Here is a 22,039-nt window from a genome sequence, read left to right as displayed (position 1 = left end):
TCAGCTGGAGTATTGTGTTCAGTTCTGGGCACCACACTTTAAGAAACGTGTTAAGGCCTTGGAGAGGGTACAGAAGACATTTACTAGAATGATACTAGGGATGAGGGACTTCCGTTATGTGGAGAGACTGCAGAAGCTGGGGTTGTTCCAGAGGAGATTTGATAGAGATGTTCTTTGATAGAGTAAATAAGGAGAAACTGTTTCCAGTGGCAGAAAGGTCAGTAACTAGAGGACACAGCTTTAAGGTGAGTGGCAAAAAAACCAGAGGCGACATGAAAGTTTTTTTGCAAAGTGAGTTGCTGTGATTTGGAATGCACTGCCTGAAAGGGTGGTGGGAAGCAGATTCAAGAGTAACATTGAGAAGGAAAATAAATACAGGGCTATGGTGAAAGAGCAGGAGAGTGGGATTAATTGAATAGCTCTACCAAAGAGCTGGCACGATGTCCTCCTTCTGTGCTGCATCATTCTATGATTCGGTTTATTTTTTTTTAAACTGCATTAATAAAAGTAACTATGAAGCTGTTGGAGGGTTGTTAAAAACCCAACTGGTTCACTAATGTCCTTTAGGGAAGGAAACGTGCTGTCCTTAACTGGTCTGGTCTATATGTGACTCCATTCTGCACCAGTGTGGTTGACTCTTAACTGCCCTCCGATGTGGCCTAGCAAGCCACCTAGTTGTATAAAACCACGCCCAACGATTCAAGAGGAAGGCCCACCACCTCAGAGCAGCAAAGGATGTGCAATAAATGCCAGCTTTGTCGGGTATGCCCACATCCTTGGAATGAATTTGAAAAAAATCTGTTTAGTCTTTCAAAAAATTAAATTTGAGGCTCTCGGGTGGATGCAAAAAAATCCCATGACAATGTTTTACAAGTGTACTAACCAACATTTCTCTCTAGTGATGCCATCAAAAGCAGATTATCTGGTCATTCATTACATTTTCTGTTTGTGGAACCTTGCTGTGTGCATATTGGCTACCACAATCACCTACAAAACAGCAACAACTACACTTATTAATTGTATCCAGAGGATAGTAAAATGTTATATAAATGCAAATTCTTTCTTTTTTTTATACTGCCAGTTGGTGACTTATTGGATGTGTTTTTTAGTATTATAGGCATGTAAATACACTTGGACTATTTTAAGTGCAGTATGTTCCAGTTGAGTAGTCAAGCACAGCTAATCGTTGCACTACAAAAGCTTACTTTGGCAGTGAAATAAAATTAAAATCGAGCAACTGCATTTGTATTTTTAATTGAAACCTTTACATAGTTAGATTTGGCAATTCATGCAGATGATCAGATTTACACACACTGATTATTATGTTGCAGGATTAGGTGCTTAATCACTGATAGGTCCATATCTCTAGTATTTTTCTGAGCAGTAAGAAACCTTTGGCATTGCTACAAATTAAGTTAATCTAATGGTTAAGTCATGACAGGAGAGCCCAGACCCGTGTCATGCTCCTCCTGTGCTATGTGGGAAAGTGTCCCTGACTACTGCGTGTGCGGGAAGTATATCCACCTGCAGCTCCTGACCGACCGCATTGCGGCACTGGAGCTGTGGATGGATTCGCGCTGGAGCATCCGCGATGCTGAGAATATAGTGAATAGCACGTTTAGTGAGTTGGTCACGCCGCAGATAAAGGTTGCATGGCCAGGTAGGGAATGGGTGACCATCAGGAAAAGCAAGGGAAGGCAGGTAGTGCAGGGGCCCCTGCGGTCACCTCCCTCCAAAACAGATACACCGTTTTGGGTACTGTTGAGGGAGGTGGCTCATTAGGGGAAGGCAACAACAGCCAAGTCCATGGCACCAGGGGTGGCTCTGCTACACAGGAGGGTAGGAAAAAGAGTGGAAGAGCTATAGTGATAGGGGATTCTATTGTAAGGGGAATAGATAGGCGTTTCTGTGGCCACAAACGAGACTCCAGGATGGTATGTTGCCTCCCTGGTGCAAGGTATCAAGGATGTCTCAGAGCGGCTGCAACACATTCTGGAGGGGGAGGATGAAGCCAGCTTTCGTGGTGCATATAGGTACCAACGATATAGGTAAAAAAACGGGATGAGGTCCTACAAGCTGAATTTAGGGAGCTAGGAGTGAAATTTAAAAAGTAGGACCTCAAAGGTAGTAACCTCAGGATTGCTACCAGTGCCATGTGCTACTCAGAGCAGGAATCGCAGGATAGCTCAGATGAATACGTGGCTTGAGGAATGGTGCAAGGGGGAGGGATTCAAATTCCTGGGACATTGGAACCGGTTCTGGGGGAGGTGGGACCTGTACAAACTGGACGGTCTGCATCTGGGCAGGACTGGAACTGATGTCGTAGGGGGAGTGTTTGCTAGTGCTGTTGGGTAGGAGTTAAACTAACATGGCAGGAGGTGAGAACCTATGCAGGGAGACGCAGGGAAGTAAAATGGGGGCAGAAGCAGAAGGTAGGATGGAGAAAAACAAGATTGGAGAGCAGAGAAATAAAGAGCAAAAATCAAAAAGGGCCACATAACAACATAATTCTAAAAGGACAGAGAGTGTTAAAAAAACAAGCCTGAAGGCTCAGTCTCAATGCGAGGAGCATTGGTAATAAGGTGGATGAATTAACTGCGCAGATAGCTGTTGATGGATATGATGTAATTGGGATTACGGAGACGTGGCTCCAGGGTAACCAAGGCTGGGAACTCAACATCCAGGGGTATTCAATATTCAGGAAGGATAGACAGGAAGGAAAAGGAGGTGGGGTAGTGTTATTGGTTAAAGAGGAGATTAACGTAATAGTAAGGAAGGACATTAGCGTGGATGATGTGGAATCTATATGGGTAGAGCTGCGAAACACCAAAGGGCAGAAAATGTTAGTGGGAGCTGTGTACAGACCACACAACAGTGGTAGTGAAGTTGGGGACGGTATCAAACAGGAAATTAGGGACGCGTGCAATAAAGGTACAGCAGTTATCATGGGTGACTTTAATCTATATATTGATTGGGCTAATCAAACTGGTAGCAATGCTGTGGAGGAGTTGTTCCTGCAGTGTATAAGGGATGGTTTTCTAGACCAATATGTCGAGGAACCAACTAGAGAGCAGGCCATCCTAGACTTGGTCTTGTGAAACGAGAGAGGATTAATTAGCAGTCTGGTCGTGCGAGGCCCCTTCGGGAAGAATGACCATAATATGGTACAATTCTTCATTAAAATGGAGAGTGACACAGTTAATTCAGAGACTAGGGTCCTGAACTGAAAGAAAGGAAACTTCGACTTTATGAGACGTGAATTGGCTAGGATAAACTGGCGAATGATACTTAAAGGGTTGACGGTGGATAGGCAATGGTAGACATTTAAAGATCACATGGATGAACTACAACAATTGTACAGCCCTGTGTGGCGTAAAAATAAAACAGGGAAGGTGGCTCAACTGTGGCTAACAACGGAAATTAGGGAAAGTGTTAAATCCAAGGAAGGGGCATGTAAATTTGCCAGAAAAAGCAGCAAACCTGAGGACTGGGAGAAATTTAGAATTCAGCAGAGGAGGACAAAGGGTTTAATTAGGAGGGGGAAAATAGAGTATGAGAGGAAGCTTGCAGGGAACATAAAAACTGACTGCAAAAGCTTCTATAGATATGTGAAGAGAAAAAGATTAGTGAAGACTAATGTAGGTCCCTTGCAGTCAGAATCAGGTGAATTCGTAATGGGGAACAAGGAAATGGCAGACCAATTGAACAAATACTTTGGTTCTGTCTTCACTAAGAAAGACACGAATAATCTCTCAAATACCAGGGGACCGAGGGTCTAGCAAGAAGGGGGAACTAAGGGAAATCTTTATTAGTCAGGAAATGCTGTTGGCGAAATTGAAGGGACTGAAGGCCGATAAATCCCCAGGGCCTGATAGTCTGCATTTTAGAGTACTTAAGGAAGTGGCTCTAGAAATAGTAGATGCATTGGTGATCATTTTCCAACATTCCATGGACTCTGGATCAGTTCCTATGGATTGGAGGGTAGCTAATGTAACCCCACTTTTTAAAAAAGGAGGGAGAGAGAAAACAGGGAATTATAGACCGGTTAGCCTGACATCGGTGGTGAGGAAAATGCTGGAGTCAATTATTAAAGATGTAATAACAGTGCATTTGGAAAGCAGTGACAGGAGCGGTCCAAGTTAGTATGGATTTATGAAGGGGAAATTATGCCTGACAAATCTAGAATTTTTTGAGGATGTAACTAGTAGAGTGGATAAGGAAGAACCAGTGGATGTGGTGTATTTGGACTTTCAAAAGGCATTTGACAAGGTGCCACACAAGAGATTAGTGTGCAAAATTAAAGCACATGTTATTGGGGGTAATGTATTGACGTGGGTAGAGAAATGGTTGGCAGACAGGAAGCTGAGAGTAGGAATAAACGGGTCCTTTTCAGAATGGCAGACAGTAACCAGTGGGGTGCCGCAGGGTTCAGTGCTGGGACCCCAGCTATTTACAATATACATCAATGATTTAGACAAAGGTATTGAATGTAATATCTCCAAGTTTGCAGATGACACTAAGCTGGGTGGTAGTGCGAGCTGCGAGGAGGATGCTCAGAGGCTGCAGGGGGACTTGGACAGGTTAGGTGAATGTCGAAGACCAGCCATGGCCTTACTGAATTGCGGAGCAGGCTCGAAGTGCCGTACGGCCTAGTGCTGTTTCTAATTCTTATTTGAGGAAAAAACTCTGCAAATTAAACAAAATAACAGAAATTTCAAGAAAGATGTTGTGACCTTGAAGTGTACTTTAAGGTGCAATTGATCCCAGGATAGATCGTGGGGAGGCCATTTGCTCCACCTTGGCTCATGGACCAGAATTTTTTTTTAAGTTGTCTTTTTCTCTCCATGTACCACCACTGTATCAAACTGTATTCTGAATGAATTCAAGTGTGTTGCCTCCACTACTGTACCCAACTATTCATAATGTTGATCACACTTTTCAGCCACAAGGGGGCCCACACATGCTAAAGAACCAATTCCAGTGAAAGTTGTGTCGCAGCTGTGGGGTACAAGATCCTAACTGAATGCAAGTCTTTAAGCAGCTATGTGGAACATATGTGCACCTAAAAATGTGTGTCTCGTCATCTCAGCAACTGTTGCTCTTCCTTTCTGTGTATATTAAATTGCTTCAGTAAACCCTCCCAAACCCGCGACCTCTACCATCTAGAAGGACAAGGGGAGCAGGTGCATGGGAACACCATCACCTAAAAGTTCCCCTCCAAGTTACACACCATCCTGACTTGAAAATAAATCACCGTTCCTTCATCATCGGGTCAAAATCCTGCAACACCCTCCCTAAATGCACGATGGGAGTACCTGCACCACATGGACTGCAGGAGTTCAAGAAAGTGGCTCACCAGCATTTTCTCGAGAGTAGTAAGGGGTAGGCAATAAATACTGGACTTGCCAGCAATACCCACATCCCAAGAGTGAATTAAAAAAAAAATAGTTCAACCTCTGTAAAATGTGGTTACTGTTGTCCTCCCTCTTGCACTTTTTTTTACATTTACAGAGCATTCTCAGGAGAGTGTTTTGAAATGGAACCCATTGTCTTCCATATGCAACTGCTCTCTTGTTTTTCAACTTTTGTTCTTGCTACCATTGCAAATCTAGGTGCAGGCCTGCGATTTCCACAGCTGAAAAGGAGAGAATCTGGTCCCATACTTTAAAGTTTAAATGAAGACCAGGTGGCAGCTTATGCGATGTAGGAAAATCGGTGTGTCTGATACATTCTGATCTCTGGAGGTTGGATGGTTTATAATAGAGTACTGTTGACAGCAGAAATACTGTGTTTGGCATCTGTACCATTCCATCAATGTTAAAGCACCTTTATTCTTCATTTTCTAACGGTTACAGCTATCAAATTAAAAAGCAAACTACTGCAAATATGAAACAAAAACAGAAAAAAAGCTGAAAACATGCAGCGCATCAATCTGTAGAGAGCATAGACAATATTTTGGGTTTATATGTTGCTTCAGAACTGAAAAATTCATTTTCAGCGTCATTATGCTGTTGAAGGGAATATACAAATAACCAGCACAATATTTATAATTTACATTCTTGAACATAACATAAGAACATAAGAATTAGGAACAGGAGTAGGCCATCTAGCCCCTCGAGCCTGCTCCGCCATTCAACAAGATCATGGCTGATCTGGCCGTGGACTCAGCTCCACTTACCCACCCGCTCCCCGTAACCCTTAATTCCCTTATTGGTTAAAAATCTATCTATCTGTGACTTGAATACATTCAATGAGCTAGCCTCAACTGCTTCCTTGGGCAGAGAATTCCACAGATTCACAACCCTCTGGGAGAAGAAATTCCTTCTCAACTCTGTTTTAAATTGGCTCCCCCGTATTTTGAGGCTGTGCCCCTTAGTTCTAGCCTCCCCTGCCAGTGGAAACAACTTCTCTGCCTCTATCTTGTCTATCCCTTTCATGATTTTAAATGTTTCTATAAGATCACCCCTCATCCTTCTGAACTCCAACGAGTAAAGACCCAGTCTACTCAATCTATCATCATAAGGTAACCCCCTCATCTCCGGAATCAGCCTAGTGAATCGTCTCTGTACCCCCTCCAAAGCCAGTGTATCCTTCCTTGAGTAAGGTGACCAAAACTGCACGCAGTACTCCAGGTGCGGCCTTACCAATACCCTATACAGTTGCAGCAGGACCTCCCTGCTTTTGTACTCCATCCCCTCTCGCAATGAAGGCCAACATTCCATTCGCCTTCCTGATTACCTGCTGCACCTGCAAACTAACTTTTTGGGACAAGAGTTTCATGCACAAGGACCCCTAGGTCCCTCTGCACCACAGCATGTTGTAATTTCTCCCCATTCAAATAATATTCCCTTTTACTGTTTTTTTTTTTCCCAAGGTGGATGACCTCACACTTTCCGACATTGTATTCCATCTGCCAAACCTTCGCCCATTCGCTTAACCTATCCAAATCTCTTTGCAGCCTCTCTCTGTCCTCTACACAACCCGCTTTCCCACTAATCTTAGTGTCATCTGCAAATTTTGTTACACTACACACTGTCCCCTCTTCCAGGTCATCTATGTATATTGTAAACAGTTGTGGTCCCAGCACCGATCCCTGTGGCACACCACTAACCACCGATTTCCAACCCGAAAAGGACCCATTTATCCCGACTCTCTGCTTTCTGTTCGCCAGCCAATTCTCTATCCATGCTAATACATTTCCTCTGACTCCGCGTACCTCTATCTTCTGCAGTAACCTTTTGTGTGGCACCTTATCGAATGCCTTTTGGAAATCTAAATACACCACATCCACCTCTATCCACCATGCTCGTTATATCCTCAAAAAATTCCAGTAAATCAGTTAAACATGACTTCCCCTTCATGAATCCATGCTGCGTCTGCTTGATTGCACTATTCCTATCTAGATGTCCCGCTATTTCTTCCTTAATGATAGTTTCAAGCATTTTCCCCACTACAGATGTTAAACTAACCGGCCTATAGTTACCTGCCTTTTGTCTGCCCCTTTTTTAAACAGAGGCGTTACATTAGCTGCTTTCCAATCCGCTGGTGCCTCTCCAGAGTCCAGAGAATTTTGGTAGATTATAACGAATGCATCTGCTATAACTTCCGCCATTTCTTTTAATACCCTGGGATGCATTTCATCCGCACCAGGGGACTTGTCTACCTTGAGTCCCATTAGCCTGTCCAGCACTACCCCCCCTAGTGATAGTGATTGTCTCAAGGTCCTCCCTTCCCACATTCCTGTGACCAGCAATTTTTGGCATGGTTTTTGTGTCTTCCACTTTGAAGACCGAAGCAAAATAATTGTTTAAGGTCTCAGCTATTTCCACATTTCCCATTATTAAATCCCCCTTCTCATCTTCTAAGGGACCAACATTTACTTTAGTCACTCTTTTCCGTTTTATATATCTGTAAAAGCTTTTACTATCTGTTTTTATGTTTTGCGCAAGTTTACCTTCGAAATCTATCTTTCCTTTCTTTAATGCTTTTTTAGTCATTCTTTGCTGTTGTTTAAAATTTTCCCAATCCTCTAGTTTCCCACTAACCTTGGCCACCTTATACGCATTGGTCTTTGATTTGATACTCTCCTTTATTTCCTTGGTTATCCATGGCTGGTTATCCCTTCTCTTACCGCCCTTCTTTTTCACTGGAATATATTTTTGTTGCGCACTATGAAATACCCTATACAGTTGCAGCAGGACCTCCCTGCCTTAACTGATGATATATTACAATTTTTACAAAAATACATATAATCTGTTCATTTGTGTTACGCGAGTAGAAGATGCCATGGGATGTACAATAAATCGCTTTGCTACATTGATAATGCAAAGACTGTGCAAGTGAAAAGTGGCCACCAGTTTGGAATGCCAATATCTAGATTCTGAAATTCAAGTGCAGATTTGTGCTTTCTACTGAATATAAATGTTATATTTTAGACAAATGTGGAACTAATTTCTGATCCAGCTAAAAGCCACAGAACAAAAAGATAGTCACTGCAAAGTCGTCTTAATATTTTAAAAGTATACTGCTCCTTTATAGTTTTTTTTTGTGGAGAAGGAATTGTTTACACAGTATTTAAGTTAAATTTGAGCTGTACTACTCATCCAAGATTAAATCGTTTATTTACCGTGGTGTCTTTGTCTCCCTAGCAGTTGCTGTGACAGTGCTGTCTAGCTGGTTGCCGAATCAAATCTATTTCTGCACTATCTGAATCAGTACCATGAGAAGGTTTGCGTACTGTAAGGTGGTTTTGGCCACCTCATTGGTCTGGGTGCTACTGGATATGTTCCTACTGCTTTACTTCAGTGAATGTAACAAGTGTGAAGAGAAGAAAGGACAAGGCCTACCTGCTCGTGAAGGTAAGGAAGATTTCACTTATCTTAAATTAAATGGCCTTTTACATAGAATTACGTAGAATATATAGCACAAGCAGGCCATTTGACCCAATTAGTCCATATCAGCATTTATGCTCCACTTGAGCCTCCTCGCATCCTTCCTCATCTAACTCTATCAGCATAACCCTCTTTTCACTTCTTTCTCGTATGTTTATCTAGTGTCCCCTTAAATGCATCTATACTATTTGCTTCAACTACTTCCTATGATAGCGAGTTCCACATTCTCACCACTCTCTGGGTAAATAAGTTTCTTCTGAACTTCTTATTTGATTTCCTGGTGACTATCTTATATTGATGGCTTCTAGTTTTGCTCTCTCCCCTGCCCTACTCTTTTCCCCTTCCCCTCCCCCCCCCCCCCCCCATAATGGAAACACTCCATCAAAACCTTTAATCATTTTAAAGAGCTCTATTTGGTCACCCTTCAGCATTAGACCCAGCCTGTTCATCCTTTCCTGAAAAGTAAAATCTCTCAGTTCTGGTATCACCCTTGTAAAAAAAATTTGCACCCTTTCCAGTGCCTCCTTTTTTTAATAATATTGTGACCTGAACTGCATACAGTACTCGGCAAGTGTGGTCCAACCAAGGTTCTATACAAGTTCAGCATAGAAGGCAATGTGATGGAACATGCACTAGGTCAGGGCACAATTGCATGTAACCAGATTTATAACAGTAAAGGTTGAGTGTCTGAAATCCGGAAACCTCGGGACCGAGGCTGTTCTGGATTCTGGATATTTCCAGATTTAGGAATGTCTTTGCCTGGGCCGAGGATAGAGGGCGAGGTCGGTCCACCGAGGTAAGGGGGAGGCGAGGTCGGGCCGCCGAGGCGGGGGAGTCCGGATTTTGAAACATTTCCCAGTTTCTGGACGCCGCCGCCACGGATCGGTCCGGATTCCAGAACATTCCAAATTTTGGAACTCTGGATTTCGGATGCACAACTGTACTGTGACTATTACTGATAACTCCAGGAAATGATCTAAGACTTTTATTTTATCATGTTTACCAAGTTTTTGTTCATTAGAAGCAACAGTCACTTATTTTAGTTTTAATACATGATCTATTTTTTGATATGACTTTTTAACAAAAAAATAAAGTTCCATATATTTAAATTGATTTTTAGTCAGATTTACATTTGTTTTATCATAACAGTCACTCTTTTCCTGTTATCAACATCTAAGAAATAGAAGTTGCCAAGAGTTTCCCTGTACTGGGATTGAGTATGTATTTGACTGCATATATAAATGCTATTATCCTAGATGCATGAAAATGATGAAAAAGTTAAATCTATGTTGCTGAGATTATTCCCTCATTGCTGAAAAATGACATTTCGAGCCAATTAATGCTGTTGACCTTAAAATGAGAGTGGCTCTAAGCTAATTTTAACTATGATTACTGATTTTACCTATAAATTAGCTTTATTTTTGTCAAATAATCAACTTTGGCCTCTGCATTGAATTTTTCTGGTACATGCAATTCTGTAATGTTATGTGAAAAACTATGAACAAAATGCTATTGAAGATACGCCATACCAGTTAATTGCTTTAGGAAGAACATAGTCAAGGGAGGCATTTGTCACCATTCCTTGAAGACCAGGCAAGCAGTTTTTAAAGAGTGATGTAGAGACTGATACCAATGTCAGTAAGTGGCATCACATTTGTATAAGCAAAGATGTACTGTAAACAAAATAATTATATTGAAGTCTATTTGATTCTGTCTCCAATCAATTGAAAATAATGAATTATTTGGAATTTATGTACACTGAATATGGAGGAAGAACAGAGGCCAAATGGCTTTGTCGTCAGATTAATGTAAAAGTTGATGAGGCAAGAAAATGACCACCAAGTCTGCTGTTTTCGACAGACTATGTACAATTTACACTGTCTAGTTTCCCTAATTTAATCGTCTGAGGGCGTTGAAGTCTGAAGCCCCTAACTCCAACGGTAAAATGGCAGAAACTTCAGGATATCACTATAACATACAATAGATATTCAGCCTTGTCTGTGTGCTACAGCTTACATTTCAATGATCACAATAGGATGGGAACCATAGTGATCTACTACTTATCATCTGTGTCTAGATATATTGACTACAGGCTTCAAGCACATTCTTTTTAAAGGAGTTAATATGTAATGTTAATTTCAACAATATCGAATTGAAAATTGGGGAAGTATAGAATTTCAAAGTAGGGAAGTTATGCTAAACCTGTAACGAACCTTGGCTAAACCACAACGCGAACAGTTCTGGTCGCCATATTATAAAAAGACACAGGAGAGGGTGCAGAGAAGATTTACAAGGATGATACCAGAAATGCGAGGGTATACATATCGGGAAAGGATGAGCAGGCGGTGTGGTGTCCCTTTTCTCTTGAAAAAAGAAGGCTGAGGGGTGACCTAATAGAGGTCTTCAAAATTATGAAAGGTTTTGATAAGAGTAGATACAGAGAGCATGTTTCCACTTGTGGGGAAGAGCATAGCTAGAGTCCATCGATATAAGATGGTCACCAAGAAATCCAATAGGGAATTCAGAACAAACTTCTTTACCCAGAGTGGTGAGAATGTGGATCTTGCTACCACAGGAAGTGGTTGAAGCAAATCGTATAGATGCATTTAAGGGGAAACTTGACAAACATATGAGGGAGAAGGGAACAGAGGATTGTGTGGATAGATTATGATGAGGAAAGAACGGGAGGAGGTTCGAGTGGAGCATAAATGCCGGCATGGATTGGTTGGGCCGAATGGCCTGTTTCTGTGCTGTATATCCTATGTAATCCTATAAATATTTGGAATATTAAAATATCTTCTGTGGACTTGGTCTTGCTTGATATTTTCCAGTTTAGAGCTCGTGTCCATTCTGGGAACACAGTTTAAGTTCATTTAAACAGTTGGAAAATACCTCTGAACTAAGGAACATAAGGGATTGGGGGATATAGGTGAATAGTTCACTGAAAACAACAGTGCCACATACGGCAACAGTAAAAAAAAAAGCTAAATTAATCTTGGAATGTATAACCAAAAGGATAAATCACTTTTACAAGGTCTGGTATGACCATACCTGGAGTAGTTTGTACAGTTCTGGTACTATAGCAACATACATCCCAGAAGGCAGTGACTGTTGACAACGTAGTTGAAGTAGTTGCACATGAGCATTTTGGAATGTGGGTGTTTTTTGCCCAGGACACTCCCAGCGATTGAATAGACCCTATAAATATTGCAGGGTGCGTGAACAAGGCTTACATGGGGGGAAGGGTGCGCAGTATTGCCAGTCTCGTGATGGAGATGGAAGGTGGAGAGAAGATTCCAGAATGGCGAGTAGGCGGCGGGGCGCAGGGGAGCAATGGAACCGGCGGGGAGATTTGTAAACACCCGGTGTAGGTCTCAAGCCCTGAACAAGAACCTATAGGACCTGCTTTTGCACCGAGCGGATCGGCAGCATTGCTACTGTTGAACAGAGCCGTGTCAGAAAAAGAAAATCTGCGCCAGCAAAACTCAAACATACATTTTTATGAATTTTCTTCTCCTTTCCCTGCACACGGAGCTCACGTTCAGAACAAATAAATTTGCGCAACCCTCCTCCTCGAAATTATTATACATTGTTGGGGTAAAAAGAAGACTTCTCTTCCTCAAGATGGAGTCCCTGATATAAGGAATCGACACCTGCCCGTATTGTACAACGACCACGGAATCACTCAGACGAAACCTCGGTTAACCATTTTTTATTCGAACATGCTCGGGAAGATTCTGATGAACACTTCCCGATCAGAGGTTTTGCAATTACAATTATATATTTTTTCGAGGTTTGCGACCCTTCTACAAAACCACCATTTGGCCTACTGCTCAGACTGGCTCTGAGTGGTTCTCCCTTACCTGTTCATCTCCTATGGTGTCAACTTTGCCTCAGTTCCTCATGACGTGTTGATTAACTTTGTTTTCCAGGGTGGTGCCTCCTTATCCCTCTTCCAAGAGCTCGAATCAAAACTACCAGTCACTATGTTCCCAAACATTTGTGTCCTTGTTCTGTACTGACTGAGTGTTCTAAGGTTAATGCAACGGATGGTTTATTCCCCTCTTATACTCGCTTACATTGGGCTAGTATGCTTTACATACATAAACGGGTTCTATGTAATTGGTCAATATTACTATCCATACAGTAAGACAGAAGAACTCCTGATTCCTCAGAACCTCCTAATACTGATAAGCCCTCTTAATCTGGACCATTTTACATGTCAGATCAATTCACTACCTTCAGCATCTCCATTCATGACCCTTAGTCTGTCTCCACCCTAGTGACCATTTTTTTATCCCCTTACATATATTAATACTTAAACCAACGCACGATATTATTATACATTATTATTAAACCAACCCAGAGATCTACAGATTGTGATATTACGATATTATTATAGATTAATACTTAAACCAACACAGCTTTCAGTGTTGGCAGCAGCTTCCTGTTCGTTGGCAGCAGTTACTCTGATCCCAGAATTGAAGGAAAGGGCAACCAAAGTGCTCAAGGTATCTAAGCTTTAAAAAGAGCTTAAAGAGTTTGGGGTTGTTTATTCTGGAGAAAAGAAGTCATGGGGAGATATTATTCAAAATCCTTAAGGGACCGATGTTTCCTCTAAGGTGTGCGGCTGCATAACGATCTGTAAGGTCTAGTACACTCAATTTTTAAAAATTTGTTCATGGGATGTGGATCTCACCGGCAAAGCTAGCATTTATTGCCTATCCCTAATTGCACTTGAGAAGATGGTGGTGGTGAGCCGCCGCCTTGTACCGCTGCAGTCTATGTGGTGAAGGTACTCCCACAGTGCTGTTGGGGAGGGAGTTCCAGTATTTTGACCCAGTGACGATGAAGGAACGGCTATATACTTCCAAGTCAGGATGGTGTGTAACTTGGAGGTGATGGTGTTCCCATGCGCCTGCTGCTCTTGTCCTTCTACGTGGTAGAAGTCGCGGGTACAGGAGGTGCTGCAGAAGAAGCCTTGGCGAGTTCACAGGCCACGCACAGTGGAGAGCTGGGGCGGGGTGGGTGGGGGAGGAGGGACCCAATGGCTAAAGCGCGTGGGGCTGCAGAGAGCACAGGGGGAAGGGCGGTGAGGGGGTGCGGGCGGAGAGAATTGCATTTGCTTGGCTTTCAACGCTTGCGTAGTGCAGTCAGTGTGTCTGGATTGAAGGTGATGAACACGCTCTCGGTCATTGCCAGGTAGAAGTGTTGATCTCTAAGCACAGGTTCAGAGCAAATGGCTCTTTGTACAGAGCTATAAAATGCAGCCTGAAGGAAGCGAGGGAAAAGCCAGACTCTTTACTGAGACCTGCTGGTGAGAACACTGCTACCCAGAGAGCAGCCGCTTTGACAAAAAATGACGGCAGGAAGTCTCTGGTTGCTCCTCCAATGCAATCCCAGCTCCCAATATCCGATTTTAAAACTCCATCAATTTTACAAACTATTTGTAATAATTCTGTGGAAAAATTGTGAAGCCTGATTTAAATGTTGGAGGGTTTCAATGAAATTCATTTTGCAGTGAGGTGAAAGGATTGTTTATAAAGTGCCACATTCCCACCCAAAAAATCTTTAAGCAAATTAAATATGATTTTTATTTAAAGTTTTAAAAATGGGAACAATATTTTTACCTGGTCGGTTAGTCTCAAACGACAATCTGGGATAAATATTTGTACAGCACCACGTGATCTAGCGCTGAACTGGACCACTTCTGGCAGTAAATGTGACTAAAACTCCCGGTCCCGCTGCACGAATTCACAGGAAGCCCTTCAAGTCACTGTCATGATTACGTAGGCTCTGTACACATGCAGTTAATTTCCGTTGACTTGACAGACTTTTTAAGTTCATCAATGGCAGCAAAGGGCTCTAACATAATTTACTTCAGCTGAGAATCCCTGAAGCACTAACTATGTGCTGTTATAGTGGAAATGTGCGAGGAGGTGAGCTTACCCCATTCTCGTTCCGTCGTTCGCACTTCCAGGTGCCCCAAGTCAAATTTAGTGTCCACTCTAAGAGCTCAATTTTCCTCAAGCCCATTTTCCAGCGTATTGCCAGAGTTACGGCGGGTTTTCTAGGCCAGAAATGTGCCAGAAATATTTTGCCAAACTTGCCCCGATGTATAATTCGAATTTGGCGCTGCGCAGCGTGTCCAGTCTCCTCGGGGTGGAGTCTTGATCTGCGTCAAAAAGATCGGTTACCACGGTAACCAGGGACACAATGTGAGCTGAGGCTGCAAAGTGAAACATACAGTCAGCTCCCAACGCATTAAAACATACTGCATCAGCTTAAGAATACATTAAAACATATCGCATCAACTTAAAAACACCTTAAAATATATTGCAGCAACTTACCGCCAATTATTAAAGCCGGTCCTGCTCCCCGCCCCGAGCCGAGGCAGAAGGGCTTGATGTCCACTACCCCGCCCCTAGCCCAGGCTGATGGGCTTGCCGGTTCGTTCCCCTGCCCAACCCTGGCCCCGAGTGTCCTCCCGGTCCCGCCCCTATCCCAGGCCGAAGGGCTTGTCGGTCCGCTAACCCGCCCCTATCCCAGGCCGAAGGGCTTGTCGGTCTGCTAACCCGCCCCTATCCCAAGACAAATGGCCTCCTCCCTCCCAGTCCCTGCACCCAACTACACCTGAAAGGCTTGCTTCCCCCCCCCCACACCCCTTTCCACCACTCTCTCTCCCCCTCTTATCTTTCTTGCTGCTGCTGTTTGGGCTTCTGCTACATTTACCTACGCCAATTTCCTTACTTGCGCCGATTTCTTTAACTCTCCATAAGGTATTTCTGCAGGGGCCACATACGCTGGCCTAAGCAAAACTGGAGTAACTCTCAGCTGGCCAAACGTGCCTAAATAGCCAGAATTAGCACGGGTGGCAGGTTACAGCCCCTTTGGCTGAAAAAAAAATTGCCTAAAAAAAAAAAAAATCGTAACTGAGTTACGCTGGTGCAAATTGATTAGGGAAACTGTGGATTTTTAACAGGCCAAAAAAAGCAGCCTGCTCCAAAAAAAAACGGCACAAATCACTGGGGAAAATTGAGCCCTAAGTTTTAGCTCTGAATTTTTGAATATTGCCTTTTTAAAAGAAATTCTATGAATTCTGTGTGTGGAAGAATCTGGCCACCAAGAACAAGATTATTTCAGTATAGCACCATGCTTCAATAAGCTAATGCCTATAGGCTAGCATCGCCATTCAGGATGGAAGTCTTGCCATCGAGGTGAAGAGGGAAGCAGCCCAATGGGAGGGGGGAGGAGATGGTGGTAAGGGCACCCTCCAGCTAAATTAAAATTCACAAACTTGGGGGAGATGCTGAGAAATGAAGACTTCTACATGTATTTGAAAAAGGGCTTGACAGGGTAGATTCTGGGAGGCTGTTTCTCCTGGTTTGGGGAGTCTAGGGCTGGGGGGTCACAGTTTCAGGGCGGGGTCGGCTATGTAGGATTGAGTTGGGGAAAGATTTCTTCGCTCGGAATGTTTTTGGTCTTTGGGATTCTCTTTCCCGAAGGGCTGTGGATGTTCGGTCGTTGAATGTATTCAGGACTTGGAGCAGTGGATTTTTCGGCATGGTGGGGTGGGGTGGGGGTGGGGGGGGGGGGGGGGGCGGAGGGAGGAATGTACAGACGGGGTGGGGGGTGGAGGATCAGCCATGGTCTTGTTGGGTGGCAGGGCAGGCTCGAGGGGCTGCGTGGCCTACTCCTATTTCTTGTGTTCATTTTGGGTGTGGGTTTTTCCTGACATCTTGTGCTAGGTTTGTTACTTGAATCTGAGTTTCTTATACTCATTTTGGGATGTCATTTCCAGCAGAGCTTCTCTATCTTAGGATCTTGTGGCAAACAGTCTGAAGATAACATATCTAAAATCCTTCCTTAAAACAAAACTTTCTTACACTTCCTTACCCCTGTCAGGGAACACCCCCCGCCCCATAGTGCGGTTTTTCATCCCCAGTCTTTGGGATCACTGAGTGCAGCCTTCTCCTTCCTCCCTACCCCGACCAAAAATTGTCTGTTAGAAATCCTGAGGCTTGAAACATCAGGACTTAACAGGACAGTATTGTATTTTTTGAATTTCAGGGCTGGCCAGCTGGACTGAAAGGGTTTATGCCACTCAACAAAACTAAAAAGAGTGAATGTACATTACGTATTAAAGGAGAAAAATTGACAAGGCACTGACCAGCCTAATCACCACAAATATTATATTTAAGTTGCATGCAGAATAATAAGTGGATAGCTGACAGAAGCTGGGGTTGTTCTCCTTGGAGCAGCGAAGGCTAAGAGGAGATTTGATAGAGGTGTTTAATGATGACGGATTTAGATGGAATAAATGAAGGGAAGTGGTTTCCAGTGGCTGAAGGGTCAATAACGCGAGGACACAGATTTAAGATGATCGACAAAAGAACCAGAGCAGACATGAGGGAAAAACTTTTTACACAATGAGTGGTTAGGATTTGGAATAAACTGCTTGATAGGGTGGTAGATACAGATTTAATAGTAACCTTCAAAAGGGAATTGGATAAATATTTGAAGGAGAAAAAATTGCAGGTAAATGGGGAAAGAGCAGGGGAGTGAGACGAACTAGATCGCTCTTTGAAAGAGCTGGTACATGCATACTCAATGGGCTGAATGGCCTTTTTTTGGTGCTGTACTATTTTATATAATTCAATGCTTTGCAATGCAGTTCAGAGAGGATTGGGCCAGAGACTCGAGTGGCAGTTGTATCAAGGCAGAACGGCAGCATGCAGCAATGTCTTTGAACCCTTCCCTAGCAATCACGAGCTTGCTCAGGGTGCGTACGATTGCTAGGACACGGATTAAATAATCATCGACTCGATCCCTTGGCTGTCCTGCTCTGGTTAAAGCATGTGTGAAGAGGCACAGACAACTCCAACCCTTCCTAACCTGCACATAGCAGCTTTCTGCAAACGCTTCACCCCTTTCAATCGATTTCCTTTTTTGGCCTCAAAAAAAAGTAGGGGAGTTGAAAGGTTTGCATTAAATCCATACACGGTAAATAAAACAGCATTGTACGTTGAAAAACAGAGTTCATGCCAAATCTTGGGAAACATCTTTTTAAAATAATAAAATTGATTTGCACATACCTATTGCACAAAATGCATCCTAAACCGACCCTGAAACCAAGAGGCAACATTTCTCATAAATCTCAAATTGTTACTAAACTTGAACTGTGTGGTATTCTATTCCTGCCATCCCTTCTTAACAAGCAGCAACCATGCCAATTCAGACAAATGGGTTTCTGCTATCCCCTTTCAGTTAATGCAGAAAAGAACAAGGAAGGCGTATATGTAGCTAAAGGTGTATGAGATCTGTGTCAATTTCACTTCAGCAAGTTAGAATTAACTGTTTTCTTGAGGGATGGAGAACTCGTGTGTAATAAAGCAAGCTGTAAGAGGAGACTGTTCTGATTACTAAATACTTAATAGTCATCATCGGTGCAGAATCATTTCATTTGGGTCAGGTGAATAAAAGTTCTTGTTATAAAATTTGCCCATCGACAAAAAAGACACAATTATAAATGTGGATGCAGGAATTAATAAGAATATTGATTAAAAATAAGGACAGAACGTATATTTTTAAATTGGAGACTGTATTGTGTCTACATGCCCTATCCCAATTATCCGCTACAGTCCAAGGCCACGCTAGATAAAGACTACACCTTGACTCTCCTATGTGAAAGCCATGGGAGGTCAACTGTATATAATAATAATGACTTTTATTTATATAGTGCCTTTTAATGCAGTTTAAAAAGTCCCAAGGCGCTTTACAACCGTGTTACAAGACAAAACAGATAAATTTGACACTGAGCCACAAAAGAAAAAAATTAAGACAGATGACCAAAAGCTTGTTTAAAAAGATAGGTTTTAAGGAGCGTCTTAAAGGAGGAAAGAGAGGTAGAGAGGCGGAGAGGTTTAGGGAGGGAGTTCCAGAGCTTAGGGCCCAGGCAGCTGAAGGCACGTTCACCGATGGTTGAGCAGTTGTAATGAGGGATGTTCAAGAGGTCAGAATTTGAGTAGCGCAGACATCTTGTGGGGTTGTGAGCCTGAAAAAGATTAGAGATAGGAAGGGGCGAGGCCATGAAGTGATTTTGTAAACAAGGATGAGAATTTTGAAATCGAGGCATTGCTTAACCGGAAGGCAATATAGGTCAGCAAGCAGAGGGACTCCTTCACGGCAAACGAGTCAAAGGTGGGCAGCGGAAACGTTACAAGGACACCCTCAAAGCCTCCCTGATAAAGTGCAACATCCCCACTGACACCTGGGAGTCCCTGGCCAACGACTGCCCAAGTGGAGGAAATGCATTCGGGTGGGTGCTGAGCACTTTGAGTCTCATCGCCGAGAGCATGCAGAAATCAAGCGCAGTCAGCGGAAAGAGCATGCGGCAGACCAGCCCCACCCACCCCTTCCCTCAACGCCTATCTGTCCCACCTGTGAGAGAGACTATGGTTCTCGTATTAGACTGTGCAGCCACCTAAGAACTCATGCTAAGAGTGGAAGCAAGTCTTCCTCGATTCTGAGGGACTGCCTATGATGATGATGATGATAGGTGAGCCAGACTTCGTGCATGTTAGCACACAGGCAGCCGAGGTTTGGATCACCTCTAGTTTACGAAGGGTAGAATGTGGGAAGCCAGCCAGGTGTGCATTTGAATAGTCAAGTCTAGAGATAACAAAGGCATGGATGAGTGTTTCAGCAGCGGATGAGCTGAGGCAAGGGCGGAGATGGCCGATGTTATGGAGGTGGAAATAGGCGGTCTTTGTTATGCTGTGGATATGTCCGAAAGCTCATTTCAGGGTCAATTATAACACCAAGATTCCGAACAGTCTGGTTCGGTCTCAGACAGAATTTGGGGAAAGGGATGGAGTTAGTTGCTGGGGGACAGAGTTTGTTGCGGAGACTGAAAACAATGGCTTCGGTCTTGCCAATATTCCCTGTCTCCGCCCCGCCTCAGCTCATCGACTGCTGAAATTGTTACCCATGCCTTTGTTACCTCTAGACTCGACTATTCCAATGCTTCACTGACTGGCCTCCCACCTTGCACCCTCTTTAAACTTGAGTTTGTCCAAAACTCTGCTGTTTGTATCTTAACTCGCACCAAGTTCCATTCACTCAGCATCCCCTTTGCTCACTGACCTATATTGGCTCCTGGTCTGGCATTGCCTTGATTTTAAAATTCCTCCGTTACCTCAACCCACCTTATCTCTAACTTTCTCCAGTCCTACAACCCTCCCCGATCTCTGCGCTCCTCCAGTTCTGGCCTCTTGCGCATCCCCGATTTTAATCGCTCCACCATTGGAATAAAAAATTGCTAGGTAAAACAGTAATTTAACAATGGAAGGCCTTCAAAGAGGAGATGATTCAGGTACAGAGTAGACACATTCCTATGAGGGGGGGAAGGAAGGGCATCCAAGGCTAGAACTTCCTGGATGACAAGATATAGAGGTTATAATGAGACAGAAAAAGAATACTCATGACAATTGTACAGTTAATAGAAACATAGAAACATAGAAAATAGGTGCAGGAGTAGGCCATTCGGCCCTTCGAGCCTGCACCACCATTCAATGAGTTCATGGCTGAACATGCAACTTCAGTACCCCATTCCTGCTTTCTTACCATACCGCTTGATCCCCCTAGTAATACAGTTCATAATACAGAGAAAGTCTAACTGAATATAGAAAGTACAGAGGAAATCTAAAAAAGGGAATAAGAGGGGCAAAGAGAGTGTATGAGAATAGATTAGTGGCTAACAGAAAAGGGAACCTAAACATAGAGTAAAAGGGTAGTTAAAGGAAGGGTGAGGCCGATTTAGGGACCAAAAAGGAAATGATCTTGTGGAGGCAAAGGGCATGGCTGAGGTACTAAATGAGTTCTTTGCATCTGTCTTCGAGAGAAGAGGATGCTGGCAATGTAGCAATAAAGGAAGAGGCAGCAGCGATTGTTGGATAGGATAAAAATAAATTAAGAGGATGCACTTAAAAGGTTGGCAGTTTTCAAAGTAGAACATCCTTGGTTACTAAGGGAAGTAAGGTTGGAATTTGCGTCGACTCTGGCCACCAACTTCCAATCCTCCTTGCATATGGGGGTGGTGCCAGAGGCCTAGAGGATTCTGAATATTACACCTCTGTTTAAAAAAGGGTAGAGGGATAAACCTGGCGACTACAGGCCAGTCAGCCTAACGTTGGTAGTGGGGAAACTTTTGAGACAATAAGCTGGGACAAAATTAATTGGCATTTGCAAAAGTATGGGCTAATAAATGAAAGTCAGTATCAAGTTGTTAAAGACAAATCATGTTTGACTAACTTGATCGAGTTCTTTAAGTTAATGGAGAGGGTTGATGAGGGTAGTATGGTTGATATGTGTATGACTTTCAAAAGGCATTTGACAAATTACCAGATGATAGGCGTGTTCGCAAAATTAAAATCGATAGGATTAAAGGGACAGTGGCAGCATGGACTCAAAACTGACTAGCGAAGAGAAAGCCGAGAGTAGTGGTGAACGGTTGTTTTTCAGACTGGAAGGAAGTATACAGTGGTCCCGTGAAGCCGGTATTAGGATCACTGCTCTTTTTGATATATATTAATGACTTGAACTTGGGTATACACGGCATAATTTCAAAGTTTGCAGATGATATGAAACTATGAAATGTAACAACTTGTATTTTTATAGCACCTTTAATGTAGTAAAAGGCCCCCAAGATGCTTCATGGGATATTGTAAAACAAAATTTAACACTGAGCCGCGTAAGTAGATATTAGAGCAGGTGACCAAAAGCTTGGTCGAAGCGGTAGGTTTTAAGGAGCATTTTAAAGGAGGATAGAGAGGTTTAGGGAGGAAATTCCAGAGCTTGGTGCCTCGGTGGCAGACAGCACGGCCTCCAATAGTGAAGTGATTAAAATCGGGGATGCCCAAGAGGCCAGAGTTGGAGGAGGCAGATATCTTATGGGGATTGGAGGGCAGGGGGAGATTTCAGATTGGGAAGGGCGAGGCCATGGAGGAATTTGAAAATAAGGATGAATTATACAATCATAGAATGGTCACAGAAACGAGGAGGCCATTCTGTCCGTCGAGCTCATGCCGGCTCTCTGCAAAAGCACCTCAGCTAGTCCCACTCCTCTGCCCTTTTCTCTGTAGCCCTGC

General features: G+C 43.2%; 1 protein-coding gene across 2 annotated transcripts in view; it reads left to right on the top strand.

The window, feature by feature from the left end:
- Window positions 1–22,039, top strand: part of galnt1 (UDP-N-acetyl-alpha-D-galactosamine:polypeptide N-acetylgalactosaminyltransferase 1) — a 258,714-nt gene that overhangs the window by 53,159 nt on the left and 183,516 nt on the right. The window contains exon 2 of one of the 2 annotated variants that reach the window (XM_070881133.1): window positions 8,652–8,858. In XM_070881133.1, coding sequence (XP_070737234.1) covers window positions 8,720–8,858 — 139 coding nt within the window. In that variant the 5' untranslated portion in view covers window positions 8,652–8,719. Of the gene's footprint in view, window positions 1–8,648; window positions 8,859–22,039 lie in introns of both variants that reach the window. The other variant, XM_070881132.1, reaches the window with a different exon arrangement.

This window comes from Pristiophorus japonicus, chromosome 5 (genome assembly GCF_044704955.1).
Source record: "Pristiophorus japonicus isolate sPriJap1 chromosome 5, sPriJap1.hap1, whole genome shotgun sequence".
NCBI lineage: Eukaryota > Metazoa > Chordata > Chondrichthyes > Pristiophoridae > Pristiophorus > Pristiophorus japonicus.
This window is presented reverse-complemented; position numbering and strand designations above follow the sequence as displayed.